Genomic DNA, 27,620 nt, shown 5'->3' with positions numbered 1-27,620 from the left:
TCACAAGGGATCTGATGCTCCTCCAGCCTTGCAGGTACTGCACAAAGATATATGCAGGCAACACATCCAAGCACATAAAATAAAAAATGACACTAAAAATGAATTCACTATAGTGATGACTTAGCCCCGAGACAGACCACAGTCAGGGTGAGTTAAAATGGTCTCCTTCTGGTCTGGATTTAGGCGCAGCTGTGGCCATCCTTGGAACCATCCTCCTTAGAGTCAAAACTGAACATATAACAGAACTTATGACCCAAATGTATCTGGCAGATATTTGTAGATATTTCATCCTAAAGCAAAAGAATGTATCTTATTCTCAGCAGCACATGGTGCCTTCTCTAAATTTGATCACATGATCAGTAGCAAAACAGGACTCAACAAATACAAGAAGACTGAAGATAACCCAGTGCATCCTACCACATCACCAAAGACTTAGGCTGGGTTTGAAAAAAACAACAGAAATGCCACATAAACATGGAAACTGAGCAACATCCTACTCAATGAAATCTGGAATAAGGAAGAAATAAAGAAATTAAAGACTTTTTTAGAATTTAATGAAAATGAAGGCACAACATACCCAAAATTTGGCACACAATGAAAGCAGTGCTAAGAAGACTCATAGCTCTGAGTTTTTGTAATTCCCACAAAACCATGGAGATTAGGAGACACTCATTCACTAATGTGTTTCCATTCACACTGAGCAGTAGGGCCCAGCCTTAGAGGAGGTTTGTGCCTATCTTGAAGGCACATTGCAGCAGAGGCAGGATTAAGTCTTCAAAGCAAGTCTTAATTGTAAATAATAAGCCAAGTCTCAGCTGCAAAAGGCATTGCTCTAACCAGAAACAAATATTAAATACCAAAGCTTCTGAGCAAAAAGAACGAAATTCTTAAATATGTGGAAACTATGGAGAATAGAAACAAATAAGTGATTAGAGGCATTTACACATAGAGAAAATGAAATTCAAAAAGCAATAGGAACCATTGCCTTTTTAAAATGATAAACATGTTTGAAAAAGACACATAGGTATAAGAGCAGACATTTGTTGGTAGAGGGCATGACAGTAAAAAGATAGTTTTTGACTTTGTCCCTATGGGCAACGTTACTGGGGCCAATCACAGCACAGGGAATGTTTTGTCTCACGAATTTGTTTGCTGACTTAACTATATCATTGAACATTCCACATAACTCTACAGGAGATTCCCCTAATTGGTAATTCAATATTCATTGGCTCCAGCTAACCTACTCAAATTTTACACCCCCACAATCTGGTGTGTTTTCTTTCACGTATATGCATTAATACATGCTGGGAATTTACTGGGATTAAAGGCGTGCACCACCATGGCTCAGCAAAAATATCTTTAATGACAGCATGCGTTCAGCTCTGGCTAATGCTCTTTTAGTTTCACGCCCCACGTTATACTTTAGACAATTAAATAAAGACAGGAGACTGAAAGTCTCAACTATTAGGTAGATAGAAGTTTTATATAGAAAAGATATTCCTGAAATTATTTCCTAAGTACATCAGCACCCTCATACAAAGGGTCATTCTTCAGTGACAGGGTCGTAAGTCGTAAGTCTCAAAGGATGAAAATGGAGGTAAATATATATACATTTGTGGTGGGAAAGTCTTACAGAAGCCACGCCTTATGCCTTATGGTAAGTAGATATCTTAATAATAGCAATTTGTCTTTCAGTGGGGGTGAATTGGTCAGTCTGTTGACCATGTTCTCCCCAGCATAGAATTTTAATTTACTCATAGGTATAGAGTGACCAGGATGGAGATATGGGCATCTCCACATCACCTGAGTTGATGTGAACTGTGACATTGTTCTCCTGACTTTGGAAACCATGAGCTGGAGACCTCTAAGGAGAAGGACCTTTCTATGTAGTAGGGAATAAGCCTAAAAAGACATTTCCTGTGGTGGCTTGAAGCACAAGTAGGAAGGCAGAGAAAACACCTGCTGCTTAGATCTCCACTTCCCCACAGAGATGCAAGAGCTGTGACCTTTAGAGCAGGCATCACTCTCCTGGACCAAAATCTTTGGTGACATACTGGGTGCCAGGCATGCCAGGCATACTCTCTTCTCTTTGGAATTAATTCATGGAGTTCTGTCCATTCTGTATGTCTTCTATCTGTTGAAGATCACTTGTGTTCTCGTACTTACAAATGCTGTTGGATGACCATCATCCCAACCAGCACTCCCCAAAGAGAAGCAGGTAAAGACAGAAATGAAACACTGACTATAGAACTACTGCTGATAACCAATAAGAGAAATGACTTGTGAAATTCCCTGGTCAAAATCACTTAAGGATTATTGGACAATATGTCTATATTGTTTCAAACACCATGGAGTTGATCTGGGGTCTGCAATGTCATACTCATCTTATTATTTTAAGTTCTTGTGTTATAAGAGCTGCAACTTACAGATGTCCCTTTTATAAGTTACAACATTGGTAAAGAAAGTTGGCTTAATACTTTTAACTCGGAGTAATTGAGAACATTTGGCATGAGCCAATGCAGGGAAACAGGTCTCTAAGTTACTTCTAAATTGGGTAATATTTTATGCAATTCTTATCCTAGAAACCAGACTTATAAAATGAAGGACTTAGGGCAATTACTCTTTGGTGATGTATTAAAGGCATCATCATTGTGAGCAGGTATTGGCAACCAAACGTTGTAATGTGAGCTTAATGCTTTTGGTGTTGATTTTAAAGCGAATGGATTTTTTTTTTAAATTGTGTTTTGCCTTCCAAACTTATGGTTATGCTCTAGCATTGCAAAAAAAAAAAAACCCCTTCAAAATTTTGGTTAATCTACCAGTGGTCCATCGAAAGTAGTTAGGAATTCTGGAATAAAGAAATCCTCATGCTATTGCATCGAGATCGTTTCTGGCGAGTGATTCGGGTGTCGTTTTCCGAGGTGTGGGGTGCTGGGGCACCCTCGATTTTGGGGGGGTCTTATAAGGGCACAGTCCTCAAGAGCAGGTGCTGATAAAATGTTTGATTATAAGTCTCATTTAGAAAAGGTCTTTGAATGAACTAACAGTAGGGCTGTGACTTAAAATGGAAACAGAGGGTTCTGGGTGTGATGGAAACTTTAGCTCAGTACTGGGTGTACAATATTTCTTCTGTCCTCCTGTAATGACAAACACATTGATGGTGCTGTGGCTTAAGAAAGGAGGCAATGATTCAAGCCAAGGGTGTGGCAGAAGAATGCCTCTTAGGGTATCAGTGGGAGGAGGGGTCCTTGGCAAGGGAAAGGCTCAATAGATGCCCCAACAAAGGGAAATCGAAAGAGGGGTAGGTGGGAGTGTGTCAGGTGGAGGGGCACATATGTGGAGGCAGGGGGTGGGTGTAGGCATTATGTCAGCCATGTGTCTCCCAGCTCTGTTCTCTGGGAAGCCCTGGAAGCCGTGCGACCCTGGCATCAATAAGCAAGCTCGGGCCTGCATCCCGCTTTCTAAAAATTCTCTAACGGGAGCCAGGGCTCTTTAGAGCAGTAACTAAGTCAGGGTTCCAAAACCTGGTCTCTAGCAGAAACAGGGATCCTTACAGCAGTGACTGGTTCCAGGGACAGGGCATGAATCTAGGGTTTTCTGTGATGCCTGAATATAAACAATACTGTAAAAATAAAAAGGTAAGCGTCATGCTGGTTCAAAAGGTCATAGGCACCAACTGAATGATGCCTCAATAACTCTAGCAAGAACGAGTGGAACAAAGTAAACATCTATTCAGCCAGAATCCACAGAATAAATGTCATTTTTATTACGTATCGTTTGTCCATGCTTTTTATTGTGTTATGTATTTATGAGCCTGTAATGATAAGAATAACTAAGTGAATAAATAAGTAAGCGGGAGAAGGCAGTTCCTTCCAGAATTACAACTAATAAAGGCAGAACAATGAGGTAAAGAGAAAATTACACTTATGCAAACATTGCTGTAGCAGGCAGCACGGCTGACAGATTAGCTAAAATTAGTGGGTGAAGGTCCAAGGAACAACTGAGCATTTGTCTAATGTCAGAAGTATCCACTCCTCCAAACACTTATTAATTTCAGAGAAGAAATTATAGCTCTACAGCATGGCACTGAATGGCATTGCCTCCTCCTTGTGATCAAGGGTGACATCACCAGTAATTACACACACGGGCTTCATGGTCCCGACACTGTTCCAAGGAGGACAGCGTCAGTGTTGTGGGGATGTGCCCAAAATGTATTATTTTAATATCATCATAAGGAAACACCCAGAGTGACAGGGTCTAGTGGGCTGACCAGGCCTTTCAGCCTACCATAGTGATGGAGACAAGGAAAACCTGATGCAGGCTGGGAACAAAGAAGACCCAACAACTAAGTGCAATGTGCAAGCTTGAGCAAGAAAGGATGTCTGTTCAAATCAGGCTGAGGTCTGTTAGCAATATTGCACCATTAACGTCTTGGCTTTCAAAGTCATAGAAAGTCAGACATCTTAAGCAGCGGGCTGTGGCTGAATCCCACCTGTAAATGAACATTACGGGGGGCTGGAAAAGTTTCTATCAAAATTCACAAGGACTGAAAACTGACTCAAAGTGAAATCTGTAGTGAGCCCAAGTTGATCCTGGTGGGGCTCACTTGTGCTGCATCATGTGACTTCCCCGCAGCCTTGGTTCTGATGGAGGGACATAGGATGTGACCCTCCACACCACACACCGCCAATGAACGCAGCCTGCAGGATCTCTGCTGCGAGCAGAGACCCCTGCGTGCTATGAACAGCAGTGTTCTCGAGCGCATAGCGCACTGTGTGTGCTTACAGAAACAGAATGGTTTGATTATGGAAAACAAAAGCTTTGCGTGTTTTCCTTCAGTCACTCCTCAGCGCCTAAGAATCAAATCAACGTATCTTTTGGATTGTGTTACATAACGAATGTTTGGTTTTTAAAAATTATTCTTGGAGTTGCTGCCTTGGGTGTCATAAAAAATTGTGAAGTGGATTTTGGGTTAGAATTTCCAACAGTTTCTCAAATAGGCCTCAACAGACTTCTGCTGGTTTTGTGCTATGTATTTGTGTGAAGCAGCAGCCTCAGCGTTGGCGATCATTAAATCAAAATATTGATCAACTCTGAGAAACACTGAAGATGCTCTGTGTCTTGCTGCATCAAATATTCCACCACGACCTAATTCTTTCTGTGAAAACTTACAAGCTCGTCCACCCCATTAGTATGCAAATTTGCTACTGTCTTTAATAAATGATAAAATATGTATATTAAAAATCATCTTTAAACAGATTTATCATTCATTGTTAGGAAATGGTTGATTTATATACTATATGCCCAAGACCATGTAAAAATTTCCCTGATGGAAAGAGGTTATAAGTGGGAAAGCTTAAAAATCCATGATAGCCCGCTAATCACAATCAAAAGAAGCAAGATGCTTGGAGTATGTGCCACATGTATGCAATACACATGCAGCAGGATGCATAACGTATGTATACATAGGTATGCTACATGCATCTGCAGACATGCTTCCAGGCTACAAGAGCTTGGGAACTTTGGAAGTGAGCAGAGCTGGCAGTGATGGGGCGGGATAAGGAAATGGGGGGAGAGAGAGAAAATGGTCCTTCTTTTCTGCTTCAGGCAGCTCACTGAGGCACAGATCTGATTTTCACACAAGGATTACTAGATTACATTTTTCACCACAGGCAGCTGTCCCTGTCAAAAAAAATAATCATCACCTTACATTTATATATCACTTTTCATCCCACAGCCCCTTTCCTAGAGCTAGGACCAGCCTGGGAACAGTGTCATGCTCTCTCAGGAAAGGGAGGGGCAAGAAGGCTGGAGCGGCCTGCACAGAAGGCGGCAGCTGGGTCGGCCCCTTTGGGTTCCATGAAAGCAAGGCTGGCGCCCAGCAGAGAGAAGAACCCCGACACCAGGAGAGCAGCCTGCCTGCCGTGTAGTGTGCCACGGTGCTGTGAAAGGTGCAGGCAAGGGAGGATACAGAAGCAGTTAGGTCTGGACTGTAGCCAGGGCTGGACCCCTGCAGCCAGGGCTGAGACCCTACAGCCAGGGTTGGGCCCCTGCAGCCAGGGCTGGGCCCCTGCAGCCAGGGGTGGGCCCCAGGGCTGAGACCCTACAGCCAGGGCTGGGCACCTGCAGCCAGGACTGGGCCCCTGCTGCCAGGGATGAGACCCGACAGCCAGGACTGGGACTCTGCATCCAGGGCTGGGCCCTAGGACTGAGACCCTACAGCCAGGGCTGGGCCCCTGCAGCCAGGGCTGGGCCCCTGCAGCTAGGGCTGGACCCCTGCAGCCAGGACTGGGCCTCTGCAGCCAGGGCTGGGTCCCTGCAGCCAGGGATGGACCCCTGCAGCCAGGGCTGGACCCCTGCAGCCAGGGCTGAGACCCTACAGCCAGGGCTGGGCCTCTGCAGCCAGGGCTGGACCCCTACAGCCAGGGCTGGGCATCTGCAGCCAGGGCTGGGCCCCTGCAGCCAGGGCTGGACCCCTGCAGCCAGGGCTGGATCCCTGCAGCCAGGGCTGGGCCCCTGCAGCCAGGGCTGGGCCCCTGCAGGCTGGGCTGGAACCCTGAAGCCAGGGCTGAGACCCTGCAGCCAGAGCTGAGACCCTACAGCCAGGGCTGGGCCCCTGCAGCCAGGGCTGGACCCCTGCAGCCAGGGCTGGACCCCTGCAGCCAGAGCTGGGCCCCTGCAGCCAGAGCTGGGCTCTGATAGCAAGGACTACCCCATGCCCAGAAGCCAGGGCTGCACCAAGCCAGCAACAGCAGGCAGATGATGGCTCTCAGTCTCTGCTAAGTGAGACTGGACAGGCCGCACCTCTGTGCAATTGCCTTAATTCAAAGACATGTACATCAGAGGGAATCCTGGGAGCTCCCCTAGAAGAAAGCCTTGAGCACCAAACCCTGTTATTCACCTGCTAGCCAAGTAGGCAAGGGGGGAGCCATGAGCTCTACTAGTGGCTGTCATAGGTCCCCTTCTGAGCGGGGTGACCACTCTGTATCAGCCTCAGGCAGCTGACTATTCAAAGCAGTGGCTTCCAGTGAGGCACTGTTCCCACAAAAGGACACAGTGGAGCCAGGCTGGAGCTACAGATGAGGGCCCTGACCCAGAGGATGTATCCAGACTACCAGCCCTGTGCTGCATAAGCACTCAGACACCAGGCCAAATCCCACAGGCAGGCCAACCTCTGCTCAAAACACAGGGGCGGGCCCGCACCACCATCCTGAAAGCCAGACAGGAATGAGGGGCAGGGTCAGTGGGGCAGCAGGAGCAACAGAAAGGGGGGCCGCAGGTGATGGGGGCCACGCCAGGCTTCCTCAGAGACAAAGAGGTCCTGGAGGAAGAGGGCGTCGGGGGAACGGAGTGGCGCCCAGACACACAGCATCCCGAAAGCACAGAGGGGAGCAGAGTGTCCACCACTGCCGTGTTGGAAAAGCCACTGAGGTGCTCAGAGGAGCCAGCTCACATTCAGACGCCCCTGTGGGAACCCACAGTCTGGAGGGCTAGCGAGGTCTAAGCACTGAGAAGCTACTTTTTAGCCAATGGGGGTCACCTTGGGTAAAACAAAATTTAGCCCATCCCTCTGCCCAGGACTCCAAAGACCCTGGGTAAGTGTCCACTGAGTCCCGTGGTGCCCTCTGGGCCTCTGGTTCAGGTTCCTGTGTTCCCTTTGCTCTCCACTAACCTCCCACACGCAAGCATCCTGTCACTTCCTCCTGGCCTATCCCAGCATTCACAGTTCCAGGCCTTTATGCCACACACCCCACTTCCCTGAGCCTTCCAAATAACCCCCCAGGCTTCTTTCTGTTTGACATCGGTCCACATTTCCAGTGTCCTTTGCCAGGGACCCTCACACATGAAACTCCAAAACCACACCGTGACATAAAGACTTGTTCTTGGTCCTCCTGCACCTCACCCCCAAACCTCCATGGGGTCTCACACCACAAGGTCCAGAATACCCTTCTCATTTGCAAGCCAGTCTCTCTCTCTCTCTCTCTCTCTCTCTCTCTCTCTCTCTCTCTCTCTCACACACACACACACACACACACACACACATACACACACACACACAAAATCTGCAAATAGTCCAAAACTGACTGTGGCCCTTTCCTGTGTAACTCCCCCAATCTCCTCAATATCCTACACCAGATCTAAAGTCCAGCACTGTCTCCCCAGAAAGCCCTGCCTACTTTTAGGGATTGTTTCTGTGACTTAGGATGCCAGGGGCAGCATTTTCTTAGCCCATCTGGGCAACGGACAGGCTTTCCCCGCCCCTGGGTTGACCCACAGCCCCAAAGCCTAGGAGGAACACACTTCTTACCACTTGTGATTCTAAAGATGTTTTACAACACCCGCACTGCCTGGTATCCTGCTCCATAAGACAAGGCCTCTGTTTTCAACAGCATCCCCAGGGGGTTCCCTTGATACATGATACCCCAGAAAACACCAACCTGACTCAGCCATGCCCGCACCCCCCCCAGTCGGGGCGCGGCCATGGCCACTTGATGACTTCCACTCCCAGGCAGTGCTGGTGGCTGCCCTGAGATGTCTACCTTTCTGTGATCCAAAGAATCAGACTTTCCCCATGAAGGGCGAATGGAGAGTCACAGCAATGCAAGGTCAGGTCGGCAGCCAGGGCCTGGCCAGCCAACTAGCTGCCATCTACAGAGACAGGGCATGGCACGTCACCTGCAGAAGCCAGAGATTCATCTGTTTTGAGGGTGACAAAAGCCACCTGAAGGGTGCAGGTAGTCAAGATGATGCCTGTGGTTAAACATTAGATTGAGGGGTGTGACGAGAAGGAGTGGGGGTGGGGAACAGAGGTGGGGAAAACACCAGCATCTGCAAGTCACCTCACCACAAGCCAGAGGCAGGCTGCAGACAACAGAAGACCCTCCTGAGGCCTAGAGAGACACTGTACAGTAAGGCTGGTCTCTTGGGGGAAGTACTTGGGAAGGAGGACCCTAACTCAAACAGGTTGCTGCTCGACTACCTGATTAAAAAAAAAAAATTCACCCAAAACCTGGGTAAAGACTTCTCCCCTTAACCTCAGACTTGCAGAGGGAGAGACCAGCAGAGCTGAGCCTGCCTTCCCTAAACACTCCCCCACCCCCACAGAAAGAAAAAGAACCATGAAGCTGAAACCTGAGAAGATGCCAAGGGGCAGTGAGAGGCAATTTATAGCTGGGAAAACTCAGCCTTCGGCCAGATGTGGGCCCTGGGCAGGAGGGGGTGGGCTAACCCCTGTGCATAAGTGCCTAGTGGGGCTCGCTTCTCAGGTCTCTGGGCGCCGGGCCTGGTTCTGAGCAGAGAGCCTGGTAAGTGTAGAGAAAAGTAGGACAGGGCAGTTCCCAGGACTCAAAGCCATCAGCCAGGGCAGGGCATGGGGTACAGCACAGGGGGAAGGGAGACAAAGAGAAGGAACAGGGCCGAGAGGTCAGGAGGAGGTTTGCTGGCTGCAACAGAGGTAGAAGGGCTTCTTCCCACTCAGGGATCCCTGACAGGGCCAGGAGGAACCAGCCAGAGACCTGCTCCCTTTTGCCCAGGCCCTAGACTCCACTGCATCCTGAGCACAGAGGGTGACTGTCTGGGATCTGTCACAGGTGTGCACGCCTCTAGGGCCCCTTGCAGCACTAGAGTCACCCCGGAACAAGAGCCAATCTGATACAATCACAAGATCAAAGCCAGAGGCCAGAGAACTAGCAAGCATGGCCCCTCACCACCAACACAGGACAAATGAAGGACCGAGAGGCCCAGAGAGGGTCAGTGCTATCCTGAAAGTCACACAGCATGGGGGCAGGACAGTCAGGACCCAGATACCTAATGCTGGCCTCAGGAACCCAAACTACCCTCCTCACCAGCCCAGACCAGCACAGCTCAGCTAAGGAAACAAAGCTTCCCACTTCAAGAGCATCTACGAGGCTGGGAAAGAAAGGGGGAGTCAGCCCCCCTAAATGCAAAAATCCCTCTGACAAGTGGTGGAATTATTTCCATTGGAAAAAAAATAATGAAAAAGCCTCCCTAACCAGACCCCGGGGGTATTGGCTGTAGGCTGATGTAATAGGGAGAAGAGAGGCCAAGGGGAAGGACCCCCCCCAGCACCCAGCATGCCTTCTGCCAGAAGCACAACAGGGAAGCTGCAGCTGGCGTCGGGGGACAGGAGCCAAGCAGGATGTCGGAGCTTTGGAAGGAAGCCTAACACAGCCAGGCTGGTGGGCTGCAAGGGAAGCAGAAGCCTTTGAACCAGCAAGCAAATGGTGGGGGGCTCCACGGAGCCCCTCGCAGGTAGCCCTGGGGTGGACACAGACACCAACACAAAGCCTGCAGAGGGCAGCAGAGGGTGTCTATGACAAAGCCGGCTGCAGGCAGAGCCAAGAAGCAAAAAGAGGGGGCTGTGACCCAGGCAATCAGGAGGTCAGGGCCTGACTTGGGATCTGGGGGCATGCATCTACTGGTGATTTGGAGTAGAACTGCACAGGGAACTTCTTACTGACCCCGTCCCACAGACGGAGGACTTCTGATAAAGTAGGTGTGCCTACACAAGGACCTAGGACCCCAGCCTGGAGCCAGAGGGCACTGACATGAAGAGTCAAAGTCATGCTACATGCTCCCCCACCCCCGGCGTGGACAGTGCTCCCAACACGAGGAGGCCACCCAGAAAATGGTCCTGGAGAGAGCAGCTGCCAAGGGTAGGCCTGGGCAGCAACACTACCTCAATAGGCCAATTAGAACCGTAAGGCACTGCACCAACACTGTCTTCCCCCACCAGATACCTGCACAGCATCACAGTAAAAAGCCCTGGAAGCTGGGGGGCCCCTGGTAACTCTGCAGAGCAACTAAGGTCCCATCCCTGCCTACAGTTTGGGGTACAGACTAGTAGGGTACTTAGAGGTAGTAGGCGTGGGTAGTGACAGTTTGTGTCCCCATTTCTGGCATCCTGGTGAGAATTTCTCTTTCACCCAGTAACCCCATCATGTGCAGAGCCGATCATTACAGGAAGAATAAAGAAAAGTCCCAGCCTTCGGATCAGTGGCCAGTTCAGCATTTTATCCGGGAAATGTTGAACATGCCCTTGACCTCTCTGAGCCTCCAGTACCCCCACGGGTCTCAGGAGGACAACCCAGTCCTTGACACAAGCCTGTGGGAAAGACACATGAGCCCCGCGCCAGAAAAAACTGCAGCCCCAGAAACAGCACTTAGAGCCCTAAAGGTGAACCTGAAATGGGGCGTGGCTTGGCATCTTGTGGGACTACCCTGCAGAGATCTAAGATCTAAGGCTACCTGTGGCCATGACCTGCCCGGGGCAACAGGATGGAGGACTACACCCAGGGAATGCTGGGAGTAGATAGGGGATGAAACCGGAAGACTCCGCCCACTTCTGCACTCTTGATGAGCGACCAGGGTGTTTGCTATTGCTATGTGTCCCTGTTGCTGGAAAGCGTGTCCTTGACCTTATACTGCTGCTGTTCCCAGGCTAGCCCCACCCCAGCCATGACCAGCACCATCCACTGTCCACACAAGCTGCCAAGCTGAGGTCACGGTTGGGAGATGGGGGGGGGGAGGGGGAGAAGGGGGAGTTTCGACTCCCTCAGAGCCCAGTTCTCTGCTTCTGGCTCCCACACAGCCCTGGAATGCACACTAGAATTCACTCTACAGCAGGAACTCACTACAAAGGGTTTGGCCACAGGTAGGGTGCTGAAAGGCCACCTGCAAGTATGGGACAGCGCCCCGAGACAGCCAAATGGGGACTTGTTGAAGTTTTAGGGAGAAAGGAATTTCCCTGCTTCCCAAAAGCAGACTGCTGTGCCTTCGTCTCACTCAGCCTGGCCCTGAACCATCCGTGAACCCGTGACGTGTGCAATTTGAGACTGAAGCAGAGGGGCGCATGGCCAGGAGAGCCAGATTGAATAAAACAGCCTGCTGGGCAGAACCAACAGGTTTCCTGCTACCATCTAGTGGCCAGAACGTGGAAGAGCAGGCACCACAACAAGGCCACCAAGAAGTCTCAGGGACCATGTCACTCTCCAACAAACCCAGACTGAGACTAGGTGACCCCCAGGTGAAGTAGCACCTATGTGGGAGTCATGGATGCCAGATTAAAATAAAAGGGCAACACCCACACAAAACAAAAGACCTGCTGGCTGACCATCCAAGGCCTTAGGAGAACAGCAGAAAGGCTGGAATGGCGATGCGGCCTATATCCGCAGCCAGAGCAAGATGTCGGTCCTGGCCACGGCTACTGTCCCGGGTGGCCTTTCCTCCTCTCCTCCTCTGGTTCCCTGCAGCTATTCTTCCTGTCACTCGCCACAGCCAGGCAGCCCCCAGGCTGCACACGTGTCTTCATGCAGCCCCTCCCTCCCCATCTGGGCCAGCATGGCTGTCCCTTCCACATCACACTTGGCCTCACTCATCCTTCCGCCCCGGGCCCCAGGCACTGCTTCACCCATTCATCTTTTCTCCTCCTTCGTGTTCACTAGTGGTCGCCCTCCTGTGAGGCAGCTGGCCTCATAGTCTGGCCTAGTCCTCAGAGACCCTACTTCCCACTTTGGAAGACTGAGGAACTCAAAAGAGTTCCAGCTGCCACTGTCCCAAGGCCTCCTTCCTTCTTGCCTTACAGAAGGCCATCTGTCTGTCCGCTTGTCTGTGGGCCTTGAAGCCTGAGCAACCTTCCGTTGTAAAGCAGCTATCCTGAGAGAAGACAGTGGTCTGTGCTCTCGCTTTGGTTCACCCCTAAATGTCTGCACCAAATGCTCAGGAAATTCCTTTCTCCCTAAAACTTCAACAAGTCCCCATTTGCACAACAAAGGATCATTACATGGGTCCTTTTGAGGCCAAAACATCTACAAGACTAACTCACACTAAGATGTCAGTAACTGGTAACTTGGCAACCAGGAAGATGGTGTTGATCCATCACCCATCCAGCTGCAGAAGCAGCGTGCTATACTTGTGAGGGGTGAGGCTATTTTTAACACTGTGACTTGTTGAGCTCCGGTTTAGCCACAGCATGGGGGATGGGGACGCAAGGTCAATACTGGCTCCACAAGAAGGAAAGCACTTGCCTGGAGCTTGACCTCCAAATAGGTCAGGGTGGCCAACCTCATGTGACACCTTCTGGGAGCAGCTCCAAGGATTACCTCTCACAATGGCAGAGTGAATGCCACTGGTAGCTAGGGGATCTACAATCCAGGACAGTTATATACTGCAAGCCAGTGAGCATCCTGCTGGGAACTGGCCAGGCTGGCCAGTGCTGCTCTTCCATCATGGTAGAGCCTCAGCAGGTAGCCTTCAGTTTCACCTCCTCTCCTCTCCTCTCCTCTCCTCTCCTCTCCTCTCCTCTCCTCTCCTCTCCTCTCCTCTCCTCTCCTCTCCTCTTCTTTCCTCTCCAGCAAGTTATTTTCACCAAGCTGCCCCCTACCACCACGTCCTCTCAAATGGCCTTTTTGGAACTGAGATGAGAACTGAAGATTTCTGTGATTTCCCACAGAAGGGCACTATAATTGGAGGCTACACAGGGAGCGAAGGCTCTCACATCTTACCAGGAGCCATCTTATCTTTCACAGCACATTTTTTTTTTCATGTAACAGCCACACGGCTGTTTAAATAAATTGAGTACCTGGTGTCACTGCCTCAAACCTACCCGGGTAGAGGGAGCCTGTTGAGGCAGCTAGGTCTGGAGAAGGAGGTGGAGACAGGCCTCAGAGGAAGAGACCATGGTGGGTGGAGTCTCTACCATCAGCAGATGGTGAAGGGGCTTCTGAATAAACCCTCAGAGCCCCAAAATACGTCTTCCACCTGCTTATTCCTGCCTAGGATTCCTTCATGGGGAAGGGGTCAGCTTTGATTCTATGGTCAAAAATAGTCCTGAAACCATAAACCTATGGTGGGGGGGGGCACACCATTGTACACAGAGTGACAGTGGGGGGCAGGGTGGGGAAGAGAACAGCAAGGTGGTTTAGGAAACTCAGAGGAAACAGCTGCTGGCCCTGGAAGCACATGCGGCTCTTCCTGGGCCTCTCAGGACAATCCTTGTAGTCCAGATTGACTCCCCCACTGCACCTGAGGAATGGGCTATGCAAGCAATTCACCTTGATTATAGGAAGAGGAAGGCAAGTGCTGTGAGGGAAGCTCAGGCAAGGTTTGAATTTAGGTCCTGGTAAGTGCAGGGTCATTGCTTACAAGGAGAGGGGCAGGCAGCTGAGTAGTTCCGGGTACCTCTCTGCAAGTTCACTGTGGCTGCGCAGGCCAGAATAGTTCACTATTTCCTTCTCTGAAATCTGCTGTTCCATGCTGTGCTGTGAGGGGACCTCAGGGAAGCTCTGAATTTGAGACATGGTAAGCACAGGATATCTGCCCACAATGGGGAGGAAGAGGTGGCTGAGCACTGGGTGCTGGGGTGGAGGGTCCTATCAGGAGTTAGATGGGAAACATCAGCTAGATGTGACTATGTGTGAGGTTTCTAGTGGTGTTTCTTACTTGCTAAATCAGGCACTGACCTCTGAATATCGTCCCTATCATGGCTGAATCTTTCTAAATCATTTGGACCACTGAGTTGATTTTAGAAATATCATGGCTGCTTTTTTTTTTTTTTTAATTCTGCAGCATGTTTCCAAAACTTTTTTTTGTTTGTTTTACACTATTTATTGAGAGGGCTGATATGAACCTAATAGCTTTATATTACATGTGACTGGTTTCTGTTTTCTTTTCTTTATTATTTTCTTCTTTTTTTGCACTATTCCTATTTCTTTACATGTACAGTGTTTTGAATATTGTGTGGCGAGGGGACTTTTTTTTTTTTATTCCAATCTATTTCGTATTTTGGATGCTTCTTATACCTTAATAGGAATCATAGTTTTAGTTTAGAAATTATTCATTTAGGATTTCATTAAAACTACTTCCTTGTCTTTGAGATAATATTCATCTTCTATTACAGTCATTTCTAGTATTTGCTTTTGATATGTTGCATTGTTCCTGTTTATTTAGTATCAGGAAAATTTTAGACTACAAATATTTTTTGATCAATAAGTCCATTTATTCATTTAATCCTCCTTTCCTGTTTGGTATGTGAACCTTGCCTCTGTAGTAGTCAACGTGAAGGCAATTTCAATGGCCTGCTCTCAGGGACTTAGCTCCTGCTTAAATCATTACCTGCCTCCATCAACTGCAGCTGTTGTCAGGTGTGCTTTAGATACATGGAGCACTAGCTTCAGCTGCTCTCCATATTTCTTCCCTGTTTCTGTTCTCTACACAAGCCCCCTCTATAGTCTTTCTCTCATCATGTTCTCTTTGCTCCATATAGGTATTCCAGTTTGTAGGTTCTCACTCCTGTCCTTTCCACAAAACAACCTCTTTTGTATCAGATCTCTTGCATGTTTTAAGTTTCGAGGACATGCTATGACAGGACACTTTGAATTTCTTGGTGACATATTTCCCTGGCTGATCTTCATTATATTCCTATTTTGGTGTGTACACATCTGGGTTTGTGGTGATAATAGGTCTAGATTCTGGTGTCTGGGTTTGTCTTATTTGGGTGGTAATTTTATTCCTGAATTACTGTTTGCTGTTTGTATTTTCAGAGAATGTTGGCTGCGTTTTGCCTCTTTTACTGACCTGTTTGGCGGGTATATTCAAGAGGGAATGCTTGAGAATGTTGAAAGTTTGGAGAAGTGGCAGGCAGTAAGATATGATCTTAGCAGTCCACCCGGAGAATTAGTCAGGAGAGAGGGTAAGCTGTCTCTGGTGTTTGAACAGTGTTAGGGATAGCTGTGTAAATTGCATGTGGGATAATAAATAGTGTGGTAGACCCATGGAATGCCTACTTTATCTCCTGTCAGGAATGGCATGTGGTTGAAAAGGGAGTATATATTCCTTTCTACTGGAAAAGGAAGGAGTATTTGGTACCATTGTATTTCAGAAAGATATGACTTACTTTCAGACTTTAAAAGATTTGACTTTCAAAATATTACCTTGAGTGTCAGAAGACACTTTAGACATTTGAACCATGTAGGAGCTCCTGCATACTATTAGGATCACTGTAGACTGAATGCATTTTCATCACAGGATAAACATGAACCTACAGCATCCAGGGTCAGAATGGAGTTGATTGAGTCCCCTTGGTATCCCCACAATGCAGTGCTTCAAGTTTCTACTGGGTTAAGTGTATCCTCTCCACTGAGGCCAGACTTTGGAGTACAGTAAGAGGAACAGATACCAAAAATAGGCAGCAGCTTTAGGGATAGCCCCTGTTCCAGTTGTTGGAAGACCCTCATGGAGACTAACCTGAACTTCTGCTACTTATGTGCGAGGGGCCTTAGTCCAGCCTGTGTCTGTTATTTGGTTTATGGCTCAGTCTCTCAGTGTCCCCAAGTTTATAGGTTAGTTGAGTCTGTTAGACTACCTGTGGAGTTCCTACCATCTTCAGGGCCTTCAATATTTCCCCAACTCTTCCTTAAGTGTCTCCAAGGTCCATCCCATGTTTTACTGTGGTTCTCTGCATCCATTTCAGTCAGCTGCTGGGTGAAGCCTCTCACTGATCACTTATGAAAGTCTCCTGTCTGGGAGCATAACACTGTATCCAAAATAATATTAAGGATTGGAGATTGCCCATGAGGTGTGTCTCCAGGTGGCCGAGTTTTCATTGGGCAGTCCCTCATTCTGTGCTCCAGGGGTGCCCCTGCTTTTCTTTTAGACGGGACAAATTTTATTCTGTGTGTCTACTGTGCTGTAGTTGAAACTGATCCTCCAGGTTTCATCTCATGCTCCCATATAATCGATATTTGGACTCTATCTCTAAACCACATAAGATACTTTAGCCCCATTTGCATTTACTGCTAATCTATTTTACAAGCCTTGTGGTTTGATATTTTTTTTTTCATTTTATCCCTTTGTTTTTGTTTTTCAAGATAAAATCTCTCTGTGAAATCCTTCCTGTCCTGTCATCGACATAGGAACCACATAAGCTACCTGACATGGTTTTGTACAATAGGGGTATGCTATTGTGCAAATTTTAATCCTAATGTTTTATTTTAGAAATTTGGCCAAATAAATTGGTTATATTCTATTTCTCAAGTTGATATATGTTCATTACATCAATATTCCCTGAGATTTAAGAGTCCTTGGATTCCAGGTGTATGATGTACTTCTTCACACTTGTGATTGCTCTGAAAAGTTTGAATAAATAGTATTTTGCATATGTGTATGAATATGAATATCATATGTCTCTTCACTACTGTTGTCATAAGATGGCCTCATAATTCTTGATTTTTTTTTAAAAAGATTTGTTTATATGTTATATGTAAGCACACTGCAGCTGCCTTCAGACACACCAGAAGAGAGTGTCGGATCCCATTACAGATGGTTGTGAGACAGCATGTGGGTGCTGGGATTTGAACTCAGGGCCTCTGCAAGAAGAATCAGTGCTCTTAACCACTGAGCCATCTCTCCAGCCCAGAACTCTTGATCTTAAAGTAACTAGTAGTTGTTGGTCCCCCCATGTGTATGTGAGAAATTGACGAACACAATGTGGAAGACCAGCTAGAGCTTTCCAATGCTGATCTCTCTCTCCTGCTCTACATTGCTTATTTATAATCAACATTTATATTACTATATCTTCATCTGTTCATTTTTAACTGTTTAAGTCTGCATTCCCTTTTATTTAAATTTTATTAATGTTATAGTTTAAACTGTTGCACTTCATGTTTCTACAAGATGGATACGGATCTGAAGTGAATGTCTAATTCTTTGTGGGAACATTTAGTAAAGAACTGTGAGTTTTCTATCATTTTTGTTTCCTTGGTTGATTTTTGTAGGGACTGGGGGTTTTAATATATAAATTTTGGTCTCCTAGAACACATTACATAGGCCATGCTGACACCCAGCTCTATGACATACACCTGCCTGTGCCTCTGTGATTAAAGACATGGGCAAATACACACAGTTTGCCCATCACTTTTGTAGTTAGTAACTGTACATACGATTTTTCAGATGCATGCTCAGTATTGTGGAATTTCACATGTATTTCTCTCTCAATTTGAATTTCTCTGTCAAGGCTGTATCCTATTGAAAGTGTCCAAAAGCAACACAGGTGAATCTTATAATTTAAGCTCCTTCTAAACTGACACAGTGATTTTAAATTCTGAGTCAGAATATAAGTGGAGCAAGTGCCAAAATTATATCAATATGTTTTCGAGAAAGCATGTATTTCCTTTACATTGATATTAGTATCATGCTTTGTGTTGTACACATGTATATAGGGTGCAGTGACTTTGGAAGACGTGCATGTGAACTTCACTGAGGAAGAGTGGAATTTGCTGGATTCTTCCCAGAAGAATCTTTACAAAGATGTGATGTTGGAAACCTACCTGAACCTCAACACTATAGGTAAGACTGTCGTTTCATTTCTAAAGGAAACAAATGTATATTGGTTATAGGTGACCGGCTATTATTTTAATTGTGAATAATGAAGATTGAGCTGAATAAATCAGTCTCACTAAATTTTCACTGAAACTTTCATGGTGCAGTGAAAATTTACAATACCCTGAATTTTGCCTAATTTCCGATAGTATATCATTAATTTACTGGTACTATATTTTAGGCTATAATTGGGACGACCATCATCTTGAAGAGCATTTTCAAAGCAGTAGAACAAATGAAGGGTAATTTTCATGTGGAAGCTGATACAAATTTGCCTCTGAGGAATTTTTCATATCTTTTGGAATCTCCAATGAAAAGCAAGAGTGTGAAATAACAGTACTTTAAGTGTAGCTATGATTATAATATTCTTACAAAAGCATGTACCTCAAGATCTGATATCTGATTTGTGTTTCCACTTGACAAGTAGCTATGTTACAGATGTGCTGTGGACCTGGCAATCTATATAGTCTCATAGTACCTAGATATTGCACATTGAATAGTGATAAATTTATATCATAAACATTCTAGTAAACAAATAGTCCATAGTAAAATTGGTGATACTCATATTCTTGTAGTAATATGATTAAATTTTGTGATAGGGCATTTTATGAGAATCAAGAATTTTGTTGTGGAGAAACATTAATCTATATTGCACATGTTATGAGGAACAAAAATTCAAGCAGTGTAAATGCAATATGTAAGCCTTTCATTTATAATTCCTTTTTAATTAGGTATATCATGTGTCCTAATGGATAAAAACCATGTGAGCATAGGGATATTGAAAGAAGCAACATAATTTTTTTTTTCTAAAACAATGAGAAGATATGTAGTATTCTGCATTTGATAGACATTAGGAATATGATAGACATTTGCAATTAATTGGTTTTCTAGTTTTATGGGGCACAGCCCCAAACTCATAGTGTAGAAAAACTCTTTGGGTACTAGAAATTTGGAAACTCTGTGTGTCCTGGTTTACAGTCAAATGTGTTTTAATTCACACTACAATTTTAATTATGAATGCAGTCGTATTATAAAGATCAGAGTTGTTCAAAGTTTCTTCAGAAAGCTAAAGTAGATCATATAAAAATCCCATATAAAAGGAGTTTGTTATCAATATGAGCCATGTAATAACCATTACAGGTGTCTTGATGAGGGAGAAGACCATGAACATACAAAGTGCTAAAACATTAAGATCTGATGCTTCTTTACCATTAGACCAAATTGTAAACATAATTCATATTGATTACATGATTGATCAGAGTAATGAATGTAGTAAACATTTCACATTTGCTATTTTTGTTGCAGGCATGTAAGAAGTCATAGTGGAGAGAAACCCTATTAGTGTAATCAATGTGGTAAAGCCTTTACACAGTGCAGGATTTTCCAATATCATAAAAGAACACATACTATAGAAAAACCTTATGAATGTAATCTGTGTGGTAAAGCCTTTGCAAGAGCCAGTCATCTCCAAATTTATAAAAGAACATACTGGAGAGAAACCTTATGAATGTAACCAATGTGGTAAAGTCTTTGCAAGAATCAGTCATCTCCAGTATCATAAAAGAACACATACTGGAGAGAAACCTTATGAATGCAATCAATGTGGTAAAGCCTTTGCAGGTCACAGTGATCTCCAAAGACATAAAAGAACACATACTGGGGAGAAACCTTATGAATGTAATCAATGTAGTAAAGCCTTTTCATGTCACAGTAATCTCCAAAGACATAAAAGAACACATACTCGAGAGAAACCTTATGAATGTAACCAATGTGGTAAAGCATTTGCAAGAGCCTGTCATCTCCAAAGACATAAAAGAACACATACTGGAGAGAAACCTTATGAATGTAAACAATGTAGTAAAGCCTTTTCATGTCACAGTAATCTCCAAAGACATAAAAGAACACATACTTGAGAGAAAACTTATGAATATAATCAATGTGGTAAAACCATTGCGACACCCATTCATCTCCACTATGATCAAAGAACACATACCAGACAGAAACCTTATTGATGTAATCAATGTGGTAAAGTATATTCAGAAGGGAGAAATCTACAAATTCTCTGTGCTGGAAAGAAACCTACTGAGTATAATCATGAACTAAGTGGGAGTTAAGGGGCTATCATATTAGGAATATGATAGACATTGCTGCTTGGGATTATTTCCACTCTGGAGAGGGTCCTTTTGATGCATTGGCAAAGAAGATTGCTGCCTTTCACCCTTGTCTGAAGAGTTTCCTTGAGGTTATGTGAAAGAGATTGCTTTGACAAAGTAAGTCATGAAAATCACCTCATAGAATTTGGCCTTACAGTTTTTTAACAAGTATCGAAAACTAAGAAATTAAAAACAAAACACAAGTTTCAAAATGCAAGCCATCATCAGGACATTGAAGGAAGATAAATCCTGTGATCAGGATATTCAATGGTGTTAAAGGAATGGCTACATTAGGGCAAGATACCATCCAGCAAAACATATGGATTTGCAGTTGTATGAATGTGAACTATATCATGTTATGAATTATTATTACCTGGTTATTGTCTTCATGTGGAGATATGACAATACAAGTATGTGTCAAACTGAGAAGGCAACTTGATTGCTATTCTGGGTTTTCAATTTACTATCTGAAAGGAAAAGCTTAGGTCCAGGTATGGTGTTAAATGATTTTTATCCCAGAGTTCAGGAGACAGAGCCCTGGAGATCTCTGAGTTCAAGGTTATTCTACAGAGCAAATTCCAGGGTTGCCAAGCTTAGGCAGTGAAGATTTTGAAAAATAGAATGTGGGTGATAATGTAATGGAAGTGTCCATGTTTCAGCCACATCAAGTGGCAGAACTCAGCAGCTTTGTCTATGTGGCTCTGGAAATAGAGGCAATAATAGAAGGGACTAATGAGACAATGCTGGATAGATGTCATTCAAGAATTAGAGGTGATGGGGAAGAAATAGGCATTACTGAGGTAAAATCTTCTGAATAGTGTTTTCTGAGTCAAAAAGAGGGTATGTTCCAGAGATAGTCAAGGTTGGACCTAGTGGTGAAGCTTGTTCATGTATAAGAATCACCCAAGAGGTACTAGTTTTGAATGCATGAAACTGTCATGCAGAGCAGCTGAGGCTTGGCATCATTGAGCAATCATAGGGAGGCTATAGGTTAAGCATTTTTACAGCAGGAGAACCCAGCATCTTGAAGATGTAAGTACCATGGGATGAGCATCAAGAACAGCAAGAGCAGGAGAGTGGAGTCAACCAGACCTTAGAGTGATACAGAGGGGAGAGCTGTAAAAGTGACCCAGTCTCTTTAGAGGACCAGAGATGATCATGTGTGGATCCCAAAAATTGAAACAAGAAGATGTGATGTAGAAATTATATTGGAGAAACCAAGATTTTGAGATGTTAGAACTGTGTATTACCTGCTCAAGAAAACTGCTTTAAGGAAATAAAACCACTTGAAGTGAAACAATTGTGCTTCAGTAAACAATGAAGAAAGGAGTTATAGATCAGAAGAATTCTTTGAAATCAGACATGGACATGCAGAGTTTAGAGATTGCTCAGCTGGATTTTGGTCTTTTTATAGGTACAGGATTTCCTCACAATGACCTTTAGGAAGGGGAAGTGTATCTTGTTTATATGAAGATATATGATGTGGTTTTGTTATTGAAATTATATGTGATTACTATTATATGGTTGGATTAATCTCAGAAGAGTCTTAGAACTTTGGACTCCTAACATTTTTGGGACTGCTAAAGAGGTTTGGGGCTTTTGAAGTAGGAACTCTTGTATTCTCCATGTTTAGGTATGATCCCTATACACTCATGTGTTTGAACAATCATATGGGGGCCAGGCATGGAATGTAGTAATTTAAATATGCTAAGCTAATTTTGTGGCATTATGAGTTGCCTGGCCTTGTTGGAGGAAGTGTATCACTGTGGGTGTGGGTTTCGAAATTCCTACTAGTGCTGAAGAAATGCCCCCCCCCTTTAGGTCCCTGGAGGACAGTCTCTTCCTAGCTGCCTTTGGATAAAGATGCAGAACTCTCAGCTTCTTCTCCAGCATCATGACTGTCTGCATTCCTGCCATTCTTCCTGCTATGATGAAAGTGATCTAAACCTCTGAAATTGTAAGCAATCCCCAATTAAATGGATGCTTTTATAGGAGTTGCCTTGTTTATTATGACTTTTCATAACAATGGAGATGGTAAGAACACTGTGAGTTATTTTAATGTGGTCAAGACTTTGCAAAATTCTGTAGTCTTCATTTTCATGAAAGAATATGTATTAGAGAGAAACGTCATGAACGTGTTTAGTATAATGAAGCCTTTGTACACCTCTATAGTCTTCATCATTATAAAACTATTCATACTGGAGAGAAATTCTATGAATGTTAGTAATGTGGCAAGGCCTTTATGTTATGAGATCCACTGAGTTCTAACACAATTCAAATACCAGGACTATGGAAATGATAAGAAGCTTTGGTAGTCAAATTATTACTGATTAATGCATCCTTGAAGAATATATTAAGAAGCTTATCTGAATCACCCCATTCTGTCCCCACCCTGAGGCAGAATTTGATATTGATTTCAAACCTGAAAACCACAAACATTAATACTAAGTTACAGTTACATTTCCCACCAATGAGGATTTTCTTCTGTTGTTACTTTATGTGAAATGACAAAGAATGTATGTTTTATTTTTTAGCCTATTATACCAACTGGTTCTTTTGTAGTTAGGAACAGGACTTTTATTTTAAGGAGTAAAGCATGGATAACATAAATTATTGCTAAGAACAGTCATTATGTTTTTGGGAATAAAACAAATGATGAAAGCTTGCCAAGTATTTTTAAGTATGCAGGTCTGCTATGACCTGGGCCTTGAACTTAGTTACAACTCATGATTAAATGGAGGTTGGCGATCAAAAGGCAGGCCTTAGAGCAAGTTTCTTTTGCTTGTTCCAAACATTTGTGTATCATAGTCCTCTTTGGATATAAAATAGACCACATATTGAAGAGAAATCTTCTAAATACAATCAATGTGATAAACTATTTCACCATAGTTATCTATGAATGCATAAAAATACACCCTGGAGAGAAATGCTATGAATATGCCATTTTATAAAGAAAAATTCTGCATGTTGCAGTACTCTTAGAAACCATAAGAAAAAGTTATAATGCAGAGAAACCTCATAAACATAAGTAATGTGTTAAAATTTTTACTTTCTAGTATCTTTATTCAAGAGTAAACTCTTTAGCATGCAATTAATCTATTAAAGCATTTGCATATCACAGTAGATTTTGAGAACCTCAAAGGATACCAAAAGTAATCTCTGACTAAAGAGATTTTGGTAAGTTCTTTGCCAACACACCTATATTGAGTTACTCAATGTTATTTTTCATGTAGAAAAAAATGTGACAGATGTCAAAAATCAATTAAAATTTTATAATATCTATTTTATTTGTACTTGCAAACTCATTTTTACCTACAAAGGCCACTAATTTTTATTTTCTATTTTAGTTAACCATGTATCCAACAACATTGTTGAGAGTGTTCATCAGCTCTAGGAACTGCCTTTGTGAAGTATTGGTTCACTTATGCAAACTATCATATCATGCCAAAGAAAGATAATTTTACTTCCTCCATTCTAATTTATATCACCTTCCTCTCCTTTAGTTTTATTGCTCTAGGTAAACTTTTACATAATATATTGAATAGATAATTATAGAGAGAATGGTCTGCCTTGTCTAGTTTAGGAATTAGTGTAATTAATTTGAAGTTCTCTCCAGTTAATTTAATGTTGGCTCTAGACTTGCTGTAAAGTGACATTTTTATGTTAGGCCTGTCCCTTGTATCCTTAATCTCTCCAAGAATTTTATCGGAAAGTGGTGCTGAATATTGTCAGTGAAATTTACATCATCTCATGAGATGATCAATTCTTGGTTTTTCTTACACTTTAATCCCAGTATGTTGAACCATCACTGTGTTTCTAGAATGAAGTCTTCCTCATTGATCATGATGGATTATCTTTTGATGTGTTTTATATTTTATTTTATTTGATTTGTCTATTAAGTATTTTTACATCTGTGGTTTTAGGGATAATTTGTCTATAATTCTCTTTTATTGCTCAGTCTTTCCTGACCTGATTTATGAGCAATCAAGCACTCAGAAAATAAATTGACTTACATTTATTTTGTTTCTATATTGTTGAATACACTGAATTCTTGTTAAATCCTCTTTGAAAATCTGGTAGGATTATACCCTAAAATTCATGGACATGAGCTCATATTGGTGGTGTATTTTTAATGAATTCTGTTATCCTTTTGTTTATGCCTGGTTAAGTTGGTTTTCTTAGTTTAATTTTGGTATGTGGAATCTATTGAGGAAATTATCCATTTCTTTGATAATTTTCAATTTGGCAGAGTTCACTCCTCTTAAAGCTATGTCTTTACCATTCTCTGTATTTCTTCATTGTTTGCTATTTATTCACCAATTTCATTTTAGATTTTATTAATTTGTATATTATTTATATTTTAATAAGGGTTTGTTTATCTTGTCTAGTAAAAGGTTCAAAAGACCAACTCCATGTTTCATCAATTCTTTGTATTGTTCTCTTTCTATTTTATTGATTTCAGCCCCCAACTTTATAATTGCTTGATGTCTCCTCCTTGTTTTCTTTGCTTCCTCACTTCTTTTTGTTGTAGTCTTTAAAACATGCTTTTAAATTGCCAGCATGTGAGATCTCCAGTCTTTTAATGTAGGCATTTTGTGCTGTGCATTTTCTTTTTAGCTCCACTTTCATTTTCTTTGTTATCTGGAAGATTGCACATGTTGCATATTCATTTCCATTGAAATCTAGAAAGTCTCTAATTTCTTCCTTTATTTCTGTGTAGACACATTTTCTCTCACACAATTCGTTAGTAGTCAATTAGCTGCCCCCTGTCATCTCTTACAACACTGAGAATGAGAGACCCCCAACTCAATGTTTTTAGACCCTTAAACAACTAGTCCAGCACAGAGTAACTTGTTTTTCTGCTTTCAGCTTGAGAAAGATAGCCCACCCTGTTCCAGTTCCAATGTTTAACTATACAATGTCCCAAGGACGTTTTCTCCAGATAATCTCTAACCTTCCTTAAGGCATAAACTATTGTCTGACTTTGTCATTCTGTATTTCCCCATTCCGTGCATAATTTGTCTTCCAGCCCTTGTCTTATTTGTGATTTTTGTCCTCCACTTTGTCCTCTATCCCTTTGCCTTGTGATTTTTTTTCCCCTGGAGAACCACCCACTGGGCTGTCTTGTTGCTCTCTGGGATGGAGTTTAGTCCTTGCTCATCAGAAGGCTCCTCTCCTTATAAATGGCCCCATGGATATGAGAGGTAGCGATGGCACACCAGCCCTCTGTGTCTTGACACTGGGGAAAAGATAACATTACCACAGTCAGGAGGGCATGCCTAAGTCTATGAACCCACAGGAAGCAGACACATCAGAACCACAAGTAACCATTTGAAGAACAGGAAGTGGGCGCGCTGCACCCAGAAGTGGCCATTATGTCACAGGAAGTGACTAGCCCTAACTAGAAGTGAGTGTATATCACATGAATTGACTCGCTTTAAGAGGAAGTGCCCGTTTAGTGGCCAGAACTGACTGTCACTCTCATAGGAAGTGACCATGTGTTGACAGGAAGTGACAGTCTAAAAAACTGTAGGGATTTTATTTTCCTTCTGCCTAATATTATACACTCTGGACAAATTTGTGAGCCATCTTGTGGTCACCTTGAGACAAATTTGTGAGTCATCTTGTGGCCACCTTAAAACCTGTCAGCAGAGATGCATGGTGGACAAATGGCCTCCTCTTACCTTCAAGGTGTTACAATCCCGGTCTGGGTGAGTTAGGGTAAAGCAAGCATATTGGGGGGACTCTCTGGTGGGGCCAGAAACCAGCTCCATGGCCTCTTCTGTGTTCAAGGGAACCTGGAAAATATGGTAAACATAGACTGTCTCACATTAATACATCCATCATGTCAAAATCATTTCATCAAGTCATCTCATCAAAATCACTAGTCAAGTTTACCCCTTAAACTCACATCTTTAAAGTCCTCTTGTTCTGAGAAACACAAATGCATCACACAAAAACACACATAAAACCTTTCCTGTCTATCACAGATGCAAGAAACAACCAGAAAGTGGCACTCATGAGAAAGATCTCTCTGTGACTCTCCAAACACAAGTCCATCTTTTTCTATCAGGAAGACATGAGAAATAACCAGGAAGTGGTGCAGACCCACAAGAAAAGAAGCACATTGTTGGGCATCTCTCAGCTGCCCTGAGCCCAGGATAAACTAGTGAATTTGAATGAATTATTGAATTTAAATAATTTTGTATACATTAGTAGCTTTTATTAAATGTGTGTAGTGTGTGTACACATGTGTGCGTGTGTGTGTGTGTGTGTGTGTTTGTATGTGTGTATGTGAGTGAGACTAGGGCATGATTGCGAGTAAGGCAGGACATGGATCGATCATTGATCAATAACCAAGAATTGATCAATCGATAATAAACACACAATTGATGGTCACTGATCACAAACAATCATCAATTGATTGATAATCAATACCCAATCGATGATCAGCTGATATTTGCATACTTCAGACTAAGTCTCAGGACGCCCCCTGGTCCTGCCATAGCCACGGGTCCATGATAAGTCTTCCCTCACTGAAACCTGCCACAGATACAAAATTAAGGCCTCGTTCCCAGAGATGTGACACCGTGTAGAATCAGTGAACAGATAAAGGCACAACCAGAAACAAATAACAAAAATGGTAACAAAATACAGCTTGTAGTAACACAATGAACCAGAAGGTGGCGCCCACAGAAGAATGTGGCACACAGCCCTGGATGGAAAGGATACAGCCCGCAGTAACGACAACCACCAGAAGGTGGAGCTCATGCACATACATGACAACTCTCAGTACAGCACACATTTTTACTCAAATCTGGAAAAATCAACACGGTGACATGTGTCATTTGCCTTTACACAAGTTTGCATTGCACTCTGTAGATCTCAGTGAACATTGCTAACATTCAGACAAATCCACCCCCACTTCATTCACAAGATTCTGTGCCAAGGCACAAGGACTCACCTGCTCAGACCACATAGAAAACTTCTGATGCTCGGACATCAAATTTATGCAATGAGCCTGTGGTCAAATGAATATTCATAAATGATATGACATGGGTGAATGAGCTC

The 27,620-nt window shown here is 43.7% G+C and overlaps 1 protein-coding gene across 1 annotated transcript in view; it reads left to right on the top strand.

Moving 5' to 3' along the window:
* LOC127669728 (zinc finger protein 431-like) overlaps nt 1–20,309 on the top strand; it is a 36,018-nt gene extending 15,709 nt beyond the window's left edge. The window contains exon 5 of the mRNA XM_052163919.1: nt 19,882–20,309. Coding sequence (XP_052019879.1) covers nt 19,882–20,309 — 428 coding nt within the window. The remainder of the gene's footprint in view (nt 1–19,881) is intronic.
* The last annotated feature ends 7,311 nt before the right edge of the window (nt 20,310–27,620 follow it).

Source organism: Apodemus sylvaticus, chromosome 19 (genome assembly GCF_947179515.1).
Source record: "Apodemus sylvaticus chromosome 19, mApoSyl1.1, whole genome shotgun sequence".
Lineage (NCBI taxonomy): Eukaryota > Metazoa > Chordata > Mammalia > Rodentia > Muridae > Apodemus > Apodemus sylvaticus.
Note: the sequence above shows the minus strand (reverse complement) of the source record. Positions and strands in the feature narration are given on the sequence as shown.